This window comes from Venturia canescens, chromosome 4 (assembly GCF_019457755.1).
Source record: "Venturia canescens isolate UGA chromosome 4, ASM1945775v1, whole genome shotgun sequence".
NCBI lineage: Eukaryota > Metazoa > Arthropoda > Insecta > Hymenoptera > Ichneumonidae > Venturia > Venturia canescens.
The window spans coordinates 8,563,600-8,583,741 of NC_057424.1; the positions used below are offsets into that span (position 1 = coordinate 8,563,600).

Below are 20,142 nucleotides of genomic sequence, written 5' to 3' on the forward strand. Positions count from 1 at the left end.
TTAAAAATGATCGAAACTCTAAGATTGTGTTTTCAAGTGATCAGACATCCGTGTGGTTTTGTTATTACAATGATTTTATTTGTAAAAAATAAACAAAGATAAATTTATGTCTTTTTAAGTAAATATATGTATAAATTACTTAACACTTAATTTAAGAATGTTCATTTGCGAAATTCTCGGGATGAAATCATTCTTATACATTATTCTAATTACATATCATGTAAGCGAAGTTATTTTATAAAGAGGCATAAAATTTATCACATTTTTTGATCGTACTTTCGGCTAAGTAGCAAAATTTTGAGTAATTTTTTCTCGTATGAGCGTTCGCATACGTATACAGTATCGTACATACTTTTGAACAACTACAAATACTACAAATACTTGGAAGGTCATGTGCATATATCAGGCACAAACGAACAACTCTCGAAAAGGGATTTTTCTGTATTCTCAGACTACACTTATCTCAATTCTTTTCTCCGATCATCAGTGCTGCTCATTGTACAAGATGTGATAAGATTAAAGATCCGATTTTCGATGATTTTACACGGACTTTAAAATATATACCAGAGATTGAAAAATTTCGACACAAGTTTTTTTCAACCAACAAACTCCATTCAGTTCGCTAAAATTCGTTGACCCGACAGAAAATGTTTGATGCGTGAATCTGTGGACAGACATCCGACGAACTGCTCATAAAATTCATTTCGACGTGGTTCGAAACCCCAAATGTTGGTTAATTTCATTTTTTTTTTTTACACTTTCCTACGTTCGTTACACTCGACACTCTTCGTATACGCAGTTATCATTTTTTGCGTGACAAATTTACGCATCTGCTTGAGCTAGAACTGATTAATTTTTCACAGCACTTTTAATAAATCGAATAATTAATTTGGAATTTCGAAACAAACGTTGCATCCTACGTATGCGATCATTTTCTGAGGTAACGATTCAAAGTTTTGTCCAATTGTACTAATTAATTATTCTTTTCATTTAGCTCGAATACCAAAAGCAAAATTCAACCACCCGAAAATTGCTAAAAAAAATGACAACAGTCTCGGAGTGGCGAAAAATATTCGAGGGTTTTTTCCAACTCGTTTGCTGCTTTCCATTCTCCGCCAGTCATCAACACTGTTTATTATACCAGCTATAAACGAAACGTATGCCGATTACTTTGGCGAGTTTATAAAAAAGTAGATTTATCAATATCACGCAAATAATTAAGTCTACAGATATATAAATAATAAAAAAAATTAGACCGTTATAATCTAAACTGTGTTCGAGCTTGGGTCGATTATGAAATTAATGCGATGTACAGGAATTTTATTGTCTCGCATATGGAAGGGTGATTCGAGCCCATTAATAAGTCATATTTGTTTTTGTTTTTGCAGCTGAAACATTTTTCCGAGAATCGCCTGAATCTCGTGCTAATTTTAACTCGAATTGATGAATATAATTGATGACTCCGAATGTTTCAAAATATCACGGTTACTGCGAATAATTTCTTAATAATAATTATTGTCTTGGGGTGATTTTCAGGTTGATTCCATTGGCATTGATGAGAACGATGGAAGATATCAAACGAAGTTTGTCCACGGGCTCGATCGAACGCACTTCGTACGATTTCAGTATCGAAAGTATCGTCATTTTTGTCTCCATAGTCGCAAACCTAAAACCTATGCAATTCCGAGAGCCGGCGCTGAACGGTATGTACGAGAAGGCTGGTAACTTTGGACTGTTGGGAAAAAATCTTTCTGGCTTGTACACGTCCGGCTGTGGGAAATAACGAGGATCCCGATGCAGCAGAAAAGTGTTGACTAAAACTGTCGAGCCGACGGGCACGTCGTGATTCACTGGAAATTATTATATTCATTATTATCAATAATAACCCGCCGCCACGGATGATCCTACATATTTTCAAATGTCTCGTAGATGTCTGTGTTATCGACTACGGTTAACCGCGCGATGCTCATCAATTAAGGTACATCATGCCCGTAGAATCCTATTTTATGGGTGTCTGAATTGGGTCGATTTTTACTTCCTCTAATTAAGGATATTATTACTCTAAATTAATGTCAGAGTTATTTATTCGAGATTGTAAATAAATTTTTTCATCTTGTTTTTTGGCGAACGAAATGACGAGGCATTAAGGAGGGTGGCTACCGACGATACAATGTTGCCATGCTAAACCATGTTAAATACATTAAAAATTTCAAAATTATAAGAATTTAACAAAATTTGGTGAACATATTCTTTAGGGCGAAATTTGACAATAAAAATTTTTTAAGATTTTTCTTCTGTACAGTTATCGAGTAATTGATTACTAAAGTTCAAGTGTATAAGCATAGCGTTTCCATATATATAGGTATACATTCCGGACATAAGAAATCTGCTTTAATGCGTTATTACTCGATAACTAAGCAGAAGAAAATTTTGAAAAAAATGGTGTCTTCGCACTTGATGTTGAAGAACATTATCACCAAATTTGATCAATCTTATCATTTTGACGAGTGTAGCCACCCTCTTTAAGGTAATTCCTGTACCGCGTGCTAGTCAAATGAGTGCTAAATTTTAAAAACGCTTTTAGACCGAGTTCAACGTACCGATTAAACTTATTGTTAGTAGATATGTATTCAAGCATATTTTGATAACGTGAAAAAATATTAAAACGATAGTTTTGCAAAACTATCAACTGATAGATGCAAATTTCCACGATGACACATTTTCACAGGTATTTTTCAAAGAATCATCTGTATTTTTTAACCGATTTTATTGCACCAAGTCTCATTTTGTTCCTCAACCGATCCTCTACGAACTCACCGCGTAGATTTTCCTTTAAATTCATTCCTTCAGAAATTATGAATGAAGGAGTTTTTTCACTTAATGAACAATTAGCTGCAACAGTGAAACGATCGAGTTAAAAAAAGCAACTACATGGTGGATTCATAGAGGACCGGTTGACGAACAAAATGAGACTGGTTGGAATAAAATCGATGAATAAACGCAGACAATTCTTTGAAAAATACCAGTGAAAATGTGTCAGCGTGGAAATTTGCATTCATCAGTTGATGGTTTTGCAAAACTAGCGTTTTTCATATTTTTACATGTTAATGAGATATGCTTTAATACAAATCCACTAACAATACATTTAATCGGTACGTTAAACTTGGTCTAAAAGCGTTTTGAACATTTAGCACTCATTTGACTAGCATGCAGTACAGGAGTTACCTTAATTGAACGGCGATCCATCACTGACCGAACCCAAAATTTCATTCGTCCCTGGCTAAAATACTATAGTTTTTTTTTTATGTAAAAAATCGCTTTAGAGAGCGCAAAGGGAAATGGATCAATTAAAAAGTGTTGATAAAAAGACAGAAGATTATGACAAAAATGGCTCGAGCTAAGAAGAAACAAAATACCGAAATAAGCAAACGTGTATCTTTATTACTCGTAAGACCTCACCTTAATTGTTATTGTGTACGTTTTTCATAAACTTCGTAAGAAGCGTTCATTCGTTATGTGGAAAGATAAACGATTTTTTACGCATAAACCCTAAACCTCTGTCTCTTTTTCTTCATATTTAAACGCGTATTTAACTTGTGTATTTAATGGCGAATTAATGGCTACTCACTCAAATTAATAGGTTTGTATATCTGTCTGGCGATCAATGGGACGACCGGATACATGCGCCAAGCTTCTTTGATGCAGGCATCGAGCCAGACCAATTTGTTCAACGATTCGCTCGTGATTTCATCGTTGTCAATAGTGTTGTTATATTCTTCGAGAATCTTGGTTTGATATTCAGGATGGGAACCAAGAGCATAAAGAACCCACGAGATGCTGGTCGCGAGAGTATCGTGTCCAGCGAACATGAAAGTGTTCACTTCATCTTTGATGTCTTCGTCCGAGAGAATTGCTCCGTTTTGGGAGTATTCCAAAAGCATGTCAAGCAGGGCTAGACGTTTTTTTGACGACTCGTTGAAATTCCCGTCGTGTTTCAACTTCCACTCAGCTTTGCGTTCACTGATCACCTGCGCAAGCCAAATAAAATCAATTTTTATAAAAACATTGCACTCAACAGAAATAAAGAGCACGATAATAGAATCGATTGTTTTGACCAATAAAATCAACTTACTCGGTTGACGAATCCATGAATAACGTCAAGCGCTTCTTGATGCACTTTCCCCATAGATGTTCGGTTGAATATGACGTCCATGGACATCCAGATGTTCGTGAATCTCGTCTGGATAATGGCAGTCATTCTGTAAGACGCATGTTTTTTTTTTTTATTATTTTTTTTTTTATTTTGCAAATACGCGTGTCTGGGATAAGAGTCCCGGTCAGTCATTCCGCCAAACTGCTCTTCGACCATAATCCAAAACTTGTAAGTTTTCTGCGGCGGAATAATCTGACAGTGGTAATTCAGGTCTTCGGGCAGGAGCCCGAAAGCATGTTCAATATTGACCATCGTTCTATCTATTTATGAACTTGAGAAGAAAAAACAGTTGTTCTTCGAGGCAACAAAGGAGTTGAGCCCATTAAATTACCGTCTGCGGTTAAATTAGATTTTATTCAATGAACGACATTTTTCTTCAGTGCAACAACTCAAATTGGTATAAACTTAAAATTTTTTGATAAACTTCGTTATACGCATCTTTGTAAGTGACAATTAGAAAAAAAAAATCTACTGAGAAGCGTTCGGCGAAAGTTCTCGAAATTTATAGAAAATCTGTGGTAAAACGTTCGGCAAAGCCGCGTTACCCCAAAAGTGGAGAAACGTCAAAATGCGGTGTACTCACTTTTCCACAGATGTGACGTATTCGTTGTTGAGGTTCGTCTGTGCGTTGATATGGTACCCCATGCTGCTGGCTGGAAAGAGAGCAACGGAATGATATTTAAAAAAAAATGTTCAACAGAGGGGATAAGCAAGATGCAGAAGTACAAAAATTGGAGCTTCGTCTTGTAGATTATTCGGAAGTTTCATCGTAAGATAAAAAAGTGGAAGGAAAACGAAAAGCGACGACGTTGGTAACGAAAATTACCATGACAAACAACAACAACAACAACAACAACAACAACAACAATAATAATAATAATAATAATAATATCAGTAACGATGCTATTAGTAACAATGAACTTTAGCGATGACATCGAGCGTGACGCAACGTAAATAGATTTGACAAGAAGTGCGAAAGAATACACACACCCACGTTACTCATTCTATGATAACGTGAGTCATAATCCTTGAATTTTGTGTTCATCAACATAATCATCTCGCAATGAATTATCGATAAACTGCGATCGTTTCTCAATCTTTATTCAATATATACATGTAAAGAATGAAATGGTAACGTTTTTCAAAATAATGATGCACGTGGGCGCTCTCCCCTTCCGATTGAAATATTTTTTTTTATAGTGTGTAGCTTATCGAGAAATGAGAGACATTTTTTTTTATCGGCTCAAATTATTCTTAATGGTTGAAACCAACCTCCCATGTTTTCCATCTGGCAGAGTGTTTCATTTACAATTAGTGAGAAACATTGTTATTCGATGAAAATCAAGCACGAAAAATGTTTACAATAATTCAGTGAAAATGATTAAAATAAGTGATTTTATAAAAATTATAAAAATTTTCTAACAGAGAGGAAGTAATTCTCTACGAAAAACTGCCAAGAAGTTTGTTCGTGAAACGAAAAATTTGATTTTGTGATAGCGCACCAAAACGGTTGCTCCGAGCTAATTGTTCATAAGGACTTTTTTGTAGGGGAATCAATTTTCTACAAAAATCGTATTCTCGTGGTTTTTGTGTGATTTTTTTCTGAAGATTTATGATACGATGATCAGAGGCCTTTTCTGGATTTTTTTCGTGGAAAATCTTCAATCGCAATGCGCCGTTTGAAATAATTTTTTTAGCCAGCTCTGCTTTTGGGATTCTTTTTTTTTTCCACATTGATTCAACTTTCCCCGCTAGATGCAAAGGAAAAAAAATATCGTTTTTTTTCCCATACACCCATGCATGTTTTACCTTTTCAAATGTTGAAACGCGGATAAAGAATGTGACGACGACATATTACAATTTTTATTAATATTGTTAATATTGAAGAACGTGCTCCGGCTCCGGGGTAAACAACTTCGGAGCCTTGAGGACGAATGTACCGATGACGTGGTGCACGTTCGAGATACGCAGCTTTTTCAATTTAATTTTCGCACCAAGGGGGGGGGGGGGGGAGGCGATATTTCGAAGCTTTGCTACACGAGCTTCCACTTATTCGTCATTCATTGCGAATTCTCTTGACCTTAATTCGTTTTGCTGGAACGTCTGAAAACGTCCGCGCAGCTCACTCAGTTTCGTCTTGCGACGCGTGAACATATTCCTCAGAAATCTTCAATCGAACACTCGAATGAGAGCATAGTCTTATGTGTTTATTTGCATCCAATTGACCTTAGGGGCCATGCGGTATGACTTTTGATGTTCGACATTTTTTTTTTGTAACAAATATTGCGACAAAAGTCACTCCAATGAATTTTGTCATAATTTTTTAACAAATTTTTCATCCGTGGTTCTCGTTGGAGAGAATAAAAGTTCAATCGTTTTTTTTTTTTTACTGGATTCAAATTAGCGATAGTTTTGACTAAAAACCTTCGCTTATTTCAAATTTCTTGGAGAAACTTACAGAAAAATGTGTATTTTGAGGGGTTGCCGGGATTCGGTGAACATTAAAGATCAAACCTAGAAGTGACAAATGTCGCGTTCCCTTCGGTTTTGCAAACGTTTTGGTAAATATTCACAAGTGCAACTTTTCCGAAAAATGGCGGTAGGATGTTTTTTCCTTTTCTAGCAGTAAACAGACACGTCTAATGATGATACTCGGTTACCTTGAAATTTCTTTATGCAAATAACTTTTTTTAACAAAAAATCAGACATCAAATTCCGCACACGCATCGAAAGATATTCCCGACACACACTTTAATTCCAATTTCTTTTGAAAATAAATTGTGCTGTGACTATGTTACAGCACATTCGTATATACCAATGAAACAAACTGTTATATGAGCTTTTTTGGGTTTGTTTGGTTTGGCATTGTTTGGCTACTGCGCGTAGGTAATGCGTACAACGTTTATTTAATGAAGAATGAATTCTGAACTGTACTTACTGCAGATCATGTCTAGAGCTGCGCGTTTTGCGTAGGGCACTATGTCGAATTCGGGTTTGCCGACTTCGGCACGGAGACAGGAGACCATTGTAGTAGCTTCCTGTATCGTCGAGGACAAGTATGACTCGAGAAGTCCACTGTGGAAAGTCGGAGTGAGGAGTTTCCTCCTGGCGTGCCATTTGTCACCTGGAAGCAATAGGAAATAATTGTCCACGGTTTCATATATTTTGTCGCGTTAATCAGTTTGAGAAACGAATGAGCATCAATCGCGCTCGCAAGGCTCGTAGACGTAGTTACGATCGTTTAATGTGAAAACATAACTTATTTTTACAGAATCCAAAGATTTATTTCGCTCATCGGAAAACCGTTTCGACGAAAAGACGAAAAGAGACGTGACCAAGCAGGGAGCGAGAAAGTGTCTGTCGTTAAAGCGTCTACGCGTGCGTGCATCATTGAGCCTTCGTATGGTGAATGCGGGAGGTGTTGGGAGGACCGAAGTCGTGTTGTTTCGGTTATACACTCCGCGCGGGGACTCGGTAAAAGTCAAAATAACATATATTATTTCGAGTATCGCCGTCGAAAACTCATAATGATAATTCTCGGGACGATAAGTCCGAGCAGGTTGAACGTCGAGTCGAGCGAAGATGACGAGCCCGCTCGCGTCGTTTACGACAAAATTTTCGGTCCCGTCTGCTTATTAAATAATAATGATGATAATGAAAGCAATTGACGAGGCTTCGCTGCTCCTGCGATTCTATATTTTCATGATCGTTTCCGCCGCCCGAAGGACGCGTAACGTCTAGAGGACAAAATTCGCAAAAAAGATGACTTCGATCGTTTTTTTTTTTGCAGTGTGATCCTTTCTCCATGCGGTTCACCTTCCGAATTCGTATGTGGGAGAATGCGCTTCCGTACGAGGCTCGATTCCCCGGCTCTTATACAGGCGTCTCGACTCATCCTACTATTTCGAGGCTCGATAGGATCGAGCATGAGGGAATCCACTGGAAAAATAGGTCGCCACCATTAAACCTACTCCGGAATTCTATACCGCGTCAAATGCTCGCTGCGGGAGCTGCGCGCTTCAATCACCCTTTTATAAGACTGGCGACCGTGCCATCGGTCCACGATCGTGTCCACGCACGTTCCATTGATTTTCGAAATTTCTCAATGGAGGTCAACTCAGCTCAACGCGGGGCTGATCACTCGCGACCGAAAAAAGTAACTAGAAACTTCGAATTCGAGTTTCTTTTTTTTTTTATTATTATTATTTCAAATGATACTTGTCAGCGCGGAGACAATTTTAGAATCGAGAAAGAATAGAGAAGCTTGGGAGTGGGCAAATATTAAATGAAAAATTGGAGTCATCCGACGCGGAATGTCTGTATAAATAATTCAAATCGTTTGGATGCATAAATTACCTCAAGCTCGTTGTTTATGCTGGATAACTTGTTTGTTATTGATGCCAATTGGTATTCGATACTAACAAAAATAGCACGCGATTAGCAAGCTAGATTATTCGTCGTCTCGCTTAGCGCCGACGCTCGTTTACCGCGCGCGAGCTCAATAAATCGAACAATTCGAATAATTTTTTGTAAACCCCAAGTGATTGAGGTTCAGCGTATTCTGCAATAAAAATTCATTCGTCTAGCTCGATAGTTTCCTCAGGCGCTGCGTTTGAGCAAGCTCGCGAATGCTGATTAATTTTTTTCCGGAGATAAAAACCATCGGACGATCAGCCGGAGCGAGTAAAACGAGACTTTTTCCACAAAGAATGTACGTTCCGTCACATTGGAGGTTTTATGTTCACGCGGGGTTGTAGTCGTTGAACCTTCAATGTTGTTCCCACCCGTGAACCGCGGGAGGTAAACGGACACCGCAATGGATTATTTCAACGGTGCGTGCTGGCTCACGGAGAGAATAAAGGAGCGAGAGAGGGAGCGAAGAATTTTGCAAACTCGAGAGGTGTCATCGTCGTTATAAGTTACGCAATCGCGGGTGCGCTTACGCAACCGGCATCATCGTGTGACCAAATTATCACTTGCGGGTATCGTGTTCGATCGCACGACGGAACGGAATGTTGAGTTGCTGCGGAATTCGCCTGCTTCCGAATCGGAACTTTTCTGTACGTCGTCGAAGCGACCGCGGCACGGTGGAACTCCTGAAGGGGAGAAACTCCAAAAAAATTAACACTGACGGGCTCAAAGACAAGGGCAAATGTTCGGACGCATGGCACACCGCGCGGCAGTCATTTCGGCGGTGGAATTAAGGAGGGTGGCTACGTTCGTCAAATTGATAAGAAATTGATCAAATTTGGTGATAATGTTCTTCAACATCAAGTGCGAAGACACAATTTTTTTCAAAATTTTCTTCTGCTTAGTTATCGAGTAATTACGGATTAAAGCAGATTTCTTATGCCCGGAATGTATACCTATATATATGGAAACGCTATGCTTATACACTTGAACTTTAGTGATCAATTACTCGATAACTGTACAGAAGAAAAATCTTAAAAAATTTGTATTGTCAAATTTGGCCCTAAAGAATATGTTCACCAAATTTTATTAAATTCTTATCATTTTGAAATTTTTAATGAATTTAACATGGTTTAGCATGGCAACATTGTATCGTCGGTAGCCACCCTCCTTAAACGAGTCATAGGATTGCGCGTATGCGACGCTTTGAATCTCGGATGAGATCGGAACGACGTTTCATGCAAATCGATCCACTACATTTTGTTCGACACAAAATCGGAGAATTATCGCGAGAAAAATGATCGATCGGAGGGTATCCTTGACGCGCTGCGTCCGATGACGTCATCGTCCCATATGCCAGACGGTTTTAGCTAACGCAGGCTCGGATTGTAAACCCGAGGCGTGTGCTGCCGGTGGAGAATCCTCGTTGAAAGAATAATTGGACATTGAGTCGCAAGACGAGTGCATGAGATACATGCCCAACGGTTCATCAAATTCCAAGGAGATCGAGTATTTGAAATGTGATTTAATGGCTATTCGAGTACGGCTCGTTCGAGTCGTTTACGATCGGCTGAGAATACTCGAATGCGGTGAATAAATTGATATAAATTTCGCAGTCCCCGGTGTGTATACCGCATTCGTCTTATCAATACGATCGAGTCACAACATAATCAGGAGGCTAATTTAGTATCGAATATTGTTCGAATGTATAGGATTGAGCTCGCGACGAATCGGTACGCTCCGCACCGAATTTCGTTCATCTCTTTTTGCGTGCGGGAGGTCCATTATAGGGAGGAAGGTGGACCACGCTGAAGGAGATTCGTCGAGTCTCTTTCCAGTGTACAATCGTTCAGAGATTTCAGGATTTACTGACCAAATCTAGAAATTACGGTAAACGACGACGCGAGTATCGATACGGGAAGAAAAAATCTAATGTTTATTCATTATTATCAGTGATTAAAGTACACGTGAATTTAATCTTTGATCAGTTAATACGATCATCGATTTTTTTAATCTGCCGAGTTACGCGATAATGGGAACGGCCGATCTCTATCGTTAAGGTAGCTCATGCACGGGACGATTTTCTTAAGAAAGTTTTGAAGTCGACTGACACGCATTTCAAATTTTAAAGGGTTCGAATGAACGCTTCTTACGAAGTTTTTTTAAAAAGTACAATAACAATTGAGTATGTAATGAAAGTTTGGGAAAAAATTCGAGAGGATTGTCTTACTAGTAATAAATTACCTTAAAGATTGAACGAAATTGGTAAAATGCGTCACGTTTGCTTATTTCGGCATTTTGTTTCTTCTTAGCTTGGGCCTTCTTTTTTTTATTCATACTTCATCCATTTCCCCGTGGGTTTACTCTTTGGGCTCTCTAATACGATTTTTCACATAAAAAAACTATTGTATTTTAGCCAGAGACGAATGAAATGTTGGGTTCGGTCAGTGATGGATTTCCTAATTTAATTCGTCAAAAAATAAGTTGAAAAAATTGATTTGCAATCTCGAATTAATAACTCTGTCATTAATTTAAAGAGATTATATCTTTAATTAGGAAGTAAAAATCGATCCAATTTAGCTACCCATAAAATACGATCCTTCGGGCATGATCTACCTTAAAATCCCTTTTCTACTTGAGTCCTCACTGATAATACTTATTTTGAAAAAAAATCAAGGTGCAACTAGACGTTGAAGTTTTCGTCTTTTGCTGATGATGATGATGATGATGATGATTACGTTCGATAATAGTGACGATTAAGGAGTTTCGGTACAGGCGATACAATGTTACCATGCTAATCCATGCTAAAAAAATTTAAAAATTCAAAAAGTTCAGAATTTTATAAAATTTGGTGAACATATTCTTTAGTGCCAAATTTGACGACACAAATTTTTTAAGATTTTTCTTCTACACAGTTATCGAGTAATTGATCACTAAAGTTGACGTGTATAAGCATAGCGTTTCCATATATATAGGTATACATTCCGGGCATGAGAAATCTGCTTTAATGTGTAATTACTCGATAACTAAGTAGAAGAAAATTTTGAAAAAATTTGAGTTTTCGCACTTGATGTTGAAGATCATTATCACCAAATTTGATCAATTTCTTAATATTTTGACTTCTGTACCGAAACTCCTTAAACCGGGAAGACGATTGGTAGCTCGACGATATTTCGTGAATAATGATCCGAGAAATTCTCGGGAGACGCGTGGATTTTTGAGGAGCTTGTACTGCTCTCTCAGGCGCGATTGAGGATTAAGCGATGAGAGAGAAAATGATTTGGGATTCTTGCAATTCCGCGGACTCCTCGTTCAGCGCGGCAACGAGCGGTGACCTTTCCGAAAGCCAGTATTAAATCATAGCAGAATTTCGATTGCGAATTCTCCAGCACGGCGGACAGTATGATCGTGTGTAGTTGTTGGATATCTTCGTATTTTTCGTAGCCCCTCGAAACGCGGTGGGACGCAGCAGTGACGGAAAGAAATATATACACAAATCTGACAAACCGGTGCTGGTGACGAGGCCGGAGCCGAGCCAGGGTCGAAGATACTGATACTCGAGGCTCTTGTCGATGTGTACGCTACTGCTGAGCAAAGGCTGCACTCCTTCGGCGCGATAGACGAATATGAGAGGCCTCATACCAAGCCATACCTGATAAATGTCACCGAATTCCCGACTCCAAGTTACGAGCCTCTTGAAGAATTCTGTAGGAAGAGAAAAAAAGGAAAAATAAATTGGTATCGCGATTCGCTGCTCAAAGGACGAAACGTACGCGAACGATACGACATAAAAAGACAACGTCGTTATATCGCACATAAATCCCCGATGAAAATTTCTATTCGACGAGTGTTCCTACACGCTCTCGCACTAGCCTTCCCCGAGCCGCTTGCGCGACGCAGGTCATTGCTCTCTCTATCGCTCGGTTCGCCAAGGCTAAACAAGTGTAAGTCTTTCTCTCTCTCGCTCTACGCTCTTTCACTCACTCATTCACTCTATGCCACTATACTCTATCATTTCTCAAATAATTGAGCGCGTCTCTCGGTTTTTCGCGCGGCCAGGCCCTCGCTGTTCTCCACATCTTCGGAGAAGAGCGCCCATGCACAGCCTCGCTCCGCAGTCAGCGGCCATGCACGCGCATACCAGCCCCGCGAGAAAGCGCATTCGTACCTATAACACAATCGTCCGTATTAGACTCGCTCAAAAGGCGCTAAACCCTGATCGCCTTGGAAATATATTACTGCTCGTTAATCGCTTACGATCCACGTGGTTGCCCTTCTGCGGACGTTGACCGGAACGATCGTTACGCATTTTTACAGACCGATGTGCTCCTTGCTGCAAGGCCGCGACGCGCACGAGCTCTTTGTCCGCGATCGTCGTTGCGGTCGCGCGTCTATGGCTTATGCACGGGGATAGTTCGCTGCAAGGCCTCCGACTCTGGAGGCAAACAGCACTTTTCGTTTCTCAATTGCTCTTGCCCATTATTTTTTCTCATCGGATTTTAAAAACCTGGTGCATTCCGCTGCGTTATTTTGCAAATATTTTTCGAAAAATCCCGCTTCTTGGCCGGAGGTTTGCCAAAATGCGAAAATGATCGACTCGCCCAGTCTCTGGCTCCGATACTCTCATCGCGGCACCGCTTCAAATTTAGCGTGCTTTTACTGTAGTTTCGACAGTTTTAAAAACGGCTTTCGAAATGTAGCTTCGTACGCCGAGAAAAGAAACGGTAAACAAGCCTATCGGGTTTGGCTCCCAGTACAAAAGTTTTGCTAGGAGGAAGCAGAAACCGACGCCAACTGCGAGCCCTCTTTTCATTTAATATTTAGTGTTTCGGCGACGTTTGTGAGATTCTCATTTTGGCCCTCGCAGTTTCATAATTCGTTAAAAAATCTTTTCTGCCTTGGCGATTCGACTCGTCCGCAAATGCAATTGAATTCTATTTTTTTCAGTTAAATTTTCAGCTCCTTGAAAAGTGGACCACAAAGCTCTTACAGTTATTTCGACAAAAACGAAGCCCCTTTATATGTAAAATTAATTTCGTTACAACGGATAAAATAATAGCATCGGAAGATCGCGAATTATAATAATGAAAATTTCAGTTGAGAATATTTGGATGATCTTATCGCTCTGAAAGATCAAACAGATTGGAAAGCACGATACGTGCGATCTTAAAATCTTTGAACTTTGAATGATAATGAATGTTGGAGCGTCGCAGGTGAGTGTGATGTCGCGGTGATGGCATCCTTGCTATGGCGAACGATTTCTGGCCGAGCTTATTTTCGCGGCGTGCATCCAATTAGTACGATCTGTTCGAAGGAACATTAGAATTTGTTTTTCATCTGACAGTTCTCTTTCGATCAATAGTAAACTCGAAAGAAGCTAACGCGATTAACAGCTGTTTACATTATTATATGACATCGAATCGACGTTCGTGCGATATGATATCATGGGAAAATGTAGAACGCAGCGGACAAGTGGGACAAACTGTCTTAGTAAATTGTGAAAATACCTCGACAACGAATTATTCAAAGAAAAGATTTCTTCATAAAATGCCAATATTCTTCCGTCGTGTGAACGTGAAAGGATGGAAAGTTTGACTTTTCAGATCAACGTTTTATGTGAATTAAATGAAGATTGAAGAATTATTGTTCAAAAAAAGATTTTGTTAAGGGCAGGGTAACGTCTATTCGGTGAAAAATTTTACGAATTTTCTTTAGACGCGACAGGTAATAGCAAATCAATTTTATTGATTGTCACATCATATTACAATATATGAATAATATTTCCGGAATCCTTAATACCCGAACATCAATAATATAATTAACTCGATAGTAGAACATTTTTAGAGGCACTTTATAGAAAAAAGTTGTCCATCGCGGTGAACAGTATAAATCGAAATCTATTCGATCGATCTTCTTGAAATTTCGCATGGTATTTTCTTACACGATTGACCAGGTATCTACGAGAGGATTTTTTTTTCCAACTTTTTGCCTTTTTTTGTGACACTTAGAAATAAAAAAAAAAACTGTTTTTCGCCTAAAAAATGGGCCTATTTGTTATTGTAAAATTAAAAATTATGAAAATTTGGAAAAAAGCTCTCGTACATGCCTGGTCAATTGTGCAAGGAAGGACCATGCCGAATTTCAAAAGATTTCGATTTACACTGTTCACCGATGGACAACTTTTTTCCGAAGTGCCTCTGCTACCATCGACTTAATTATTGATATTCGAGTTTTTAAATTTCAGAAAATCTTGTTCAAATATTGTATTATGATGCCACAATAAATAAAAAAGATTGGTATCATCTGTAGTTTTTACAAAAATTCTTAAACTTTTTTTCACCGAACTGACGTCACCCCGCCCTTAAACAAAGTCCATGCATTTAGTTACGTCCAATAAAATTTTTTCAGTCCACTATGAAAGTGCATGGTTGACGGTTCCGAGTTTCTCTCGCGATCCGAAAGAGAATCGTTTAATTTCATCACATAACGGATGAATTTTCATCAAACGAAGTGAACATTTTTTTATATTTTTTCCGAAAAATCGCCAATATTCGTTCCGACCTTTGTCTCACTTGCTTTAGATAATTCGAGCGACCATTTTTTCGTGTTTCGCTATGAAATGAGAACGATTCAATGACGAAGAATCGAGACGTCAATTTGAATGTTCACCGAACGTAGGTAGCGGAGGATGAATGAGCACGAAATGGCACGAAGCGAGGCTGAATACGAGCGGCACCGGAGTCCGGAGGTGCTGGTTAATCGGTCATTGTTCTATATAAGCACGACACATGCCGGCGCATCATTGCAAAAATCAAAGTTCTGTAACCTTACGTGGCTGGATCTTTGTTTTGATTCGCACGTGTCCGACCCCAAGAGTTAAGTTTGCTCCGCTCCCTCGGCCTCCCCCTGTAACTGCAACAACCGCAGTCGTCGCTGCGACCTCTCTCTGTCTCTCGACGACGCGCGAAGACCTCGTCTCATGCGCGAGTTGGCACGAGGATTTGAACCCACGTGGCGCGCGAGACCCGAGTCACCCGAGAAACCTTGCAGTCGCAGTCGCAGTCGGTGCGGCTATACTCATGTGTGCTTATGGATTTGGTGGAGAGCTCGAATCTAAGCGAAACCCGCACCGAACGATACTCTCGCAATTCTATTAATTTACGTTGACGCAGCTCGTGCGTCAAACTCGCTGTCCATTTGTGCGTGAAACGTAATTCACGCATCATTTTTTTCAGCAGCTTGAAAAATGAGCGCTGGATTATTCATGCGGCGAAGCCAAGCGACAGAGGCTGCAGTCGAAAATTCCATTTTTTTCTCATCAGTTCAATCGGATTCAGCTTTTATGATGCTTTTAACCCGGGACAGCCGTGACTTTTACTCAGCTAACGTCACTTTACACATTTTTTCTATCATATCGATTATTGTTTATGGATGCGAAAAGGTGTTCATTAAATTTTGCTTTCGAAAATGTTTGTCCGTCTTTCGAGTGTACTTTTTAAAAATGCAACTCTCGACGTTTTCTTTTCGCCTTCTTCCGTGAGAACTGCTCAAATTCTAATCGAACTTTTTTCTTACGCGTTCCAACAATGTGCTCTCATCCACTTGCTTCATTCTAATTTGTTCGATAAAATCTCATTTGCGTTTGATGATCGTTCACTCCGTCCTCAACGAAATAATGCGATTCAGAGTTTTACTCTGCTATAGTTTCCGGAAACACACGCGGAGAGACTTTTATAGCAGAAATTACTATGTTTTTATAGTAACGTCGGACCACGTCGATATTATAATAATAACCGTTGTACAGGGTGTGTCAAATAACGCAAAAGTTTGGGGAACCATTGCCACGGTTCATGTCCATAAAAAATGAACACCGAGCGAATTTTTATCAAAAACATAGTAAATAATGAAATGATTTGATGAAAATTTAGGAGATAACATAGCAGTTGTTTTTCTTTGCTATACGAAAAATTGCATAGTTTCGTATTTTTCCTTTTACGGCACTGAATTTTGCTCAATAACATAGCAAAATTCATCCGCTCACCAATTATACGAGGCGTTGCTCCGTATAAACATGAAAATTAACCAGTGGCACATGGTAAAATTTCAAGCAATTTGTCCAGTCCAATTCACCAATTTTTAACATTTCGCCAAAGACGTAAGAATGTCGCAGACCTAAATTTTGCCTGTCGTACATAGTAAAATTTGAGAGATAATAATAAAATGTAATAGAATGGCGATATAGAAAAGCGCTGCTACAAAACATTGCAAATTTTCCTAGCAAATTCATCCGAAATATTCGTATAAAAGTCTCTCCGTGCACTATTTCGGCGGAGTTTTGTAGCGATCGGCGCGGAGGTAAGGAGCGCGCGAATCTCGAGTAAAATGCAGAGACTGCAAAGGAAAGTAACGTCGAGTCTCATAGCGCCTCTAGTTACTAAAATAGTTTAAAGTGGCGTGTGTAGCCGCGCAACGTAGCGGTACAGCAGCGACGGTTCCCGAAACGAATCGAATCCTGTTTGGCCTCGTGAATAAAAGATGAAGCCTGATTTTAACAAAAATTCGTTATCGTTGAGTATCCTGCGGCGATTAGACAAATATATTTGTAAATTTTTCTTCGACATTTTGAAATTCAGCTCGAAGCATGAAGGGAGTTAAAAAACGGAAAAATTTACGAGTTCTCCTGAACTTTTTAATCCTCTCTCGCTTCCGATGTAAAACAACGGAATCAACTTTTTTTCCGACCCTCCACAGTCACTGCGATGCCTGGAAATGGATTTGAACTCGTTCGAATCCCCGATTCGAGTGTTTTTGGGCCTGAATCTATGCTAATCGTGCTCCTATAATTTGGAGGTTTCTTATTTCCGCGCTCTTATACGTCTGAGCTCCTCTCGACGTACCGTCTCTTGTTGCCTGCAGTTTGTCATCTCGAGACGAATTTTGGAAGGGACTGGGACTTTTGAGATCTGAATGTTCTTCGGACGGATGAGCTTACGAATCGCATAGGAATCGAGGACGCGCGCCAACAATTTGTACCGTAACGGGCGTCCGGCGAATTCGTTAGAATAAGTTTAAATTGATTCGTTGATGTTTGCAAATCGTGTACGCGAGCACGCACGTTCAGGAATCCCCGAAAGTGCGCACAAACAACTCGGCGAGTTTTCGTCGTTAATGGGCTTTTGATGAGAACGATTTAAACTTGTGGTCGAGATTGAAAAGAGGATGGATAATTAGGGTTGGTGATTCGATGCTCGCAGAACGTCGAATCGTTTCCTTGTAATTATACGAAAATTTTTCATTAGCCCAAATGCTTTTCGCAGGCTAGTATTGCGACGAGACGTTTTGACCCTGAGTAAAAAACATTTTGATAGAATGCCAAGCTCGCCGGTTACAAACTGGTTTTTTTCTAGAGATTAAAACAGTGTCAATTATCTTTTGGAGCCCGTAAAGAGGCGCGCGGCGACGGTACATTAAGCTAATTGTGATTGAACGGTGTGATTTTTTTCGCTTTGGCAATGAATTTACAGCGGAATTAGAGAGCGCTACGGTAGTGTACACATTTTAGCAATACTTTCGTCGATCCGATGCTGCGAGATTAGATTAGATTAGATTACATTATATTACTAGCTACTTGCGAAAATAATCAAATTTCACACGTTAATATATGATACCGTTCGTACGTCATTCGGGCAGGATTAAGAGTTCGTTTTTCAGTAATCGAACTGTCGAGAAAACTTTCAGCTCCGCTGTTTGTTAATGATCGCAGAAAGAGTGTCGAACGGAGTAGATTTTTAGGCATGCACGTACCTTCGAGGCTGCAATTGAGTTGCCACACATTTCCGATAACTGGCAAAGCGGTCGGCGACGGAACGTTTCGTAGGCTGTAAAGGAATTTGCTTCTCTTTACGAACAGCGTCAACAGCAGTCCAAATACACTCAAAGACAGCACCAAAGTAATCCACAGTTTCCCGGTTATCGCGGGACCGATGTTCATCGCCGACATGTTGTTTGTCTCTCCAATTGCTTCGTTTCTTCACACTCGCGTACTCGTCTTCCCAGGGATTTGCAGTCTGTTATTTTGGAGCGAAAACGAATCGGGAGGTTTCCGTAAAAAAGAGAAACAAAGAACAAAAAGCAGGCAGATTTTTATCTACGATTTGACGATCGCGGCAGCGCACTTTTTCAATCTACCCGGACGAATGAAACTTCATTTTCAATGTCAGTTATCGGGCACAGTTTTTATAATTTTAATCACAATAACTCAACATAATTGGCGGTACCCGTGCATTCGAACAAGCATGGAATCAGCCTCCTCCACTCGCTTCAGGTGTTCGCTCATAGAGTTCACTCGAGCAATTCGTACTCGCAAAAGTTTGTGGCTGTCATTCCAGCCAGTAGGACTGTTCGTCGCTCACTCTATGATGTTCTCCGCGTCCTCTCTATTTCGAGCTCTCTCTCTCTCTCTCTCTCTATCCCTCTCTTTATTTCTCTCGGATCTTGTGCGTGTGTACGCCTGTATTGAACGTCCTCGTTCGCAAGAGAGTGGAAATGTGTACGGATATTAAGTGTGTTTTTGTGGAGAGGAAGAAATTTCTCGTCGGCAGGCACGCGACAAGTTAATTCGCTAGGGCGTTCGCGATGCAAACTTGTATTAATTTATAACTATGCCTCGCCTAGTGTGACCGGAGGGGGCTGTGGAGCATGGCTTTTTTCCGTCTTTCACAAAAGTCTGGACGAATAACGCGCGCGTTGTTTTATGACGAATGAGCGGCGGCGCGATAGCTGTTTAATGGGTGATCGAGCTTCCGAATACAGCGGCGAAGATAATATTCGAAGTGAGGTGTACTGGCGAAAATTTAGACTCGGAGAGAAAGAGAGAAAGGGAAAGCTATGGGTGAAAAGTGAGGAATGAGCCGATACAATTTTTGTTGCCCGTTTTTATTGGCGCGCCGGTGCGCGGGGATCTCTCGCTCTGCGAATTCCGTAGCTACAGCAACGAACGGCACTTCATCACTGGAACCACCGATATCCGTGACTCGGTGGACCGAACAACGTTCCGGCGAATACACAAAAGGAAATAAAAAGTTTTATTTTTTCGGGAGGCCGAGCAAGAGCAAAAGAAGTACGAGGCGATCGAACCGGGTGCGTCCGCGTCAATATCGCTTTATTTATCCTTGTATTTCTCAATGCATTCCGTTTATGATCGATTACGACTTTATATCTTCGTACTCGTCGTATCTGCTACATGCGAGAATCCATATCCAATGCAGCCTATCTCGATCGGGAGTAGCCTTCGAATCAGCTCGAAATCACTTTGCCGAATATTGTCTAATGCGGATTCTTCTCGGTGCGTGTGACTATATATATGAATGAACGATGATCGAGGCAACGTCCGGCACTTCTTACTTATTCGCTTCTTGTGACGTTCAAGTACCCGAACTCGTCGCCCTTATATACTCCTCTATAGAAGAATATCCCACTGGAGAAACGTACACAAACGCTCCTCCACTCACACCGACGCT

The 20,142-nt window shown here is 40.0% G+C and overlaps 1 protein-coding gene across 3 annotated transcripts; it reads right to left on the reverse strand.

Moving 5' to 3' along the window:
- Nucleotides 1-1,150: 1,150 nt before the first annotated feature.
- LOC122408777 (cytochrome P450 4c3-like) lies at nucleotides 1,151-20,031 on the reverse strand. 3 transcript variants are annotated; one of them, XM_043415806.1, is made up of 7 exons: nucleotides 18,428-20,031; nucleotides 12,131-12,328; nucleotides 7,152-7,337; nucleotides 4,797-4,866; nucleotides 4,133-4,259; nucleotides 3,629-4,028; nucleotides 1,151-1,850 (listed from the first exon to the last, which is right to left on the reverse strand). In XM_043415806.1, the coding sequence occupies exons 1-7, from the start codon at nucleotides 18,621-18,623 to the stop codon at nucleotides 1,513-1,515; spliced, it is 1,515 nt and encodes a 504-aa protein (XP_043271741.1). In that variant the 5' UTR covers nucleotides 18,624-20,031; the 3' UTR covers nucleotides 1,151-1,512. The 3 variants fall into 3 exon arrangements, with proteins under 3 accessions (XP_043271741.1, XP_043271744.1, XP_043271742.1); XM_043415809.1 differs by lacking the exon at nucleotides 18,428-20,031 and adding an exon at nucleotides 15,455-15,533; XM_043415807.1 differs by lacking the exon at nucleotides 12,131-12,328.
- Nucleotides 20,032-20,142: the final 111 nt, after the last annotated feature.

Coding starts and splice junctions, on each gene's coding strand:
- LOC122408777 (XM_043415806.1), bottom strand. CDS start 18,623: ATGTCGGCGATGAACATCGGTCCCGCGATAACCGGGAAACTGTGGATT. Junction 12,329..18,427: donor ACTCAATTGCAGCCTCGAAG/GTACGTGCATGC, acceptor CTCTTCCTACAG/AATTCTTCAAGAGGCTCGTA. Junction 4,867..7,151: donor AGCTCTAGACATGATCTGCA/GTAAGTACAGTT, acceptor CTCTCTTTCCAG/CCAGCAGCATGGGGTACCAT.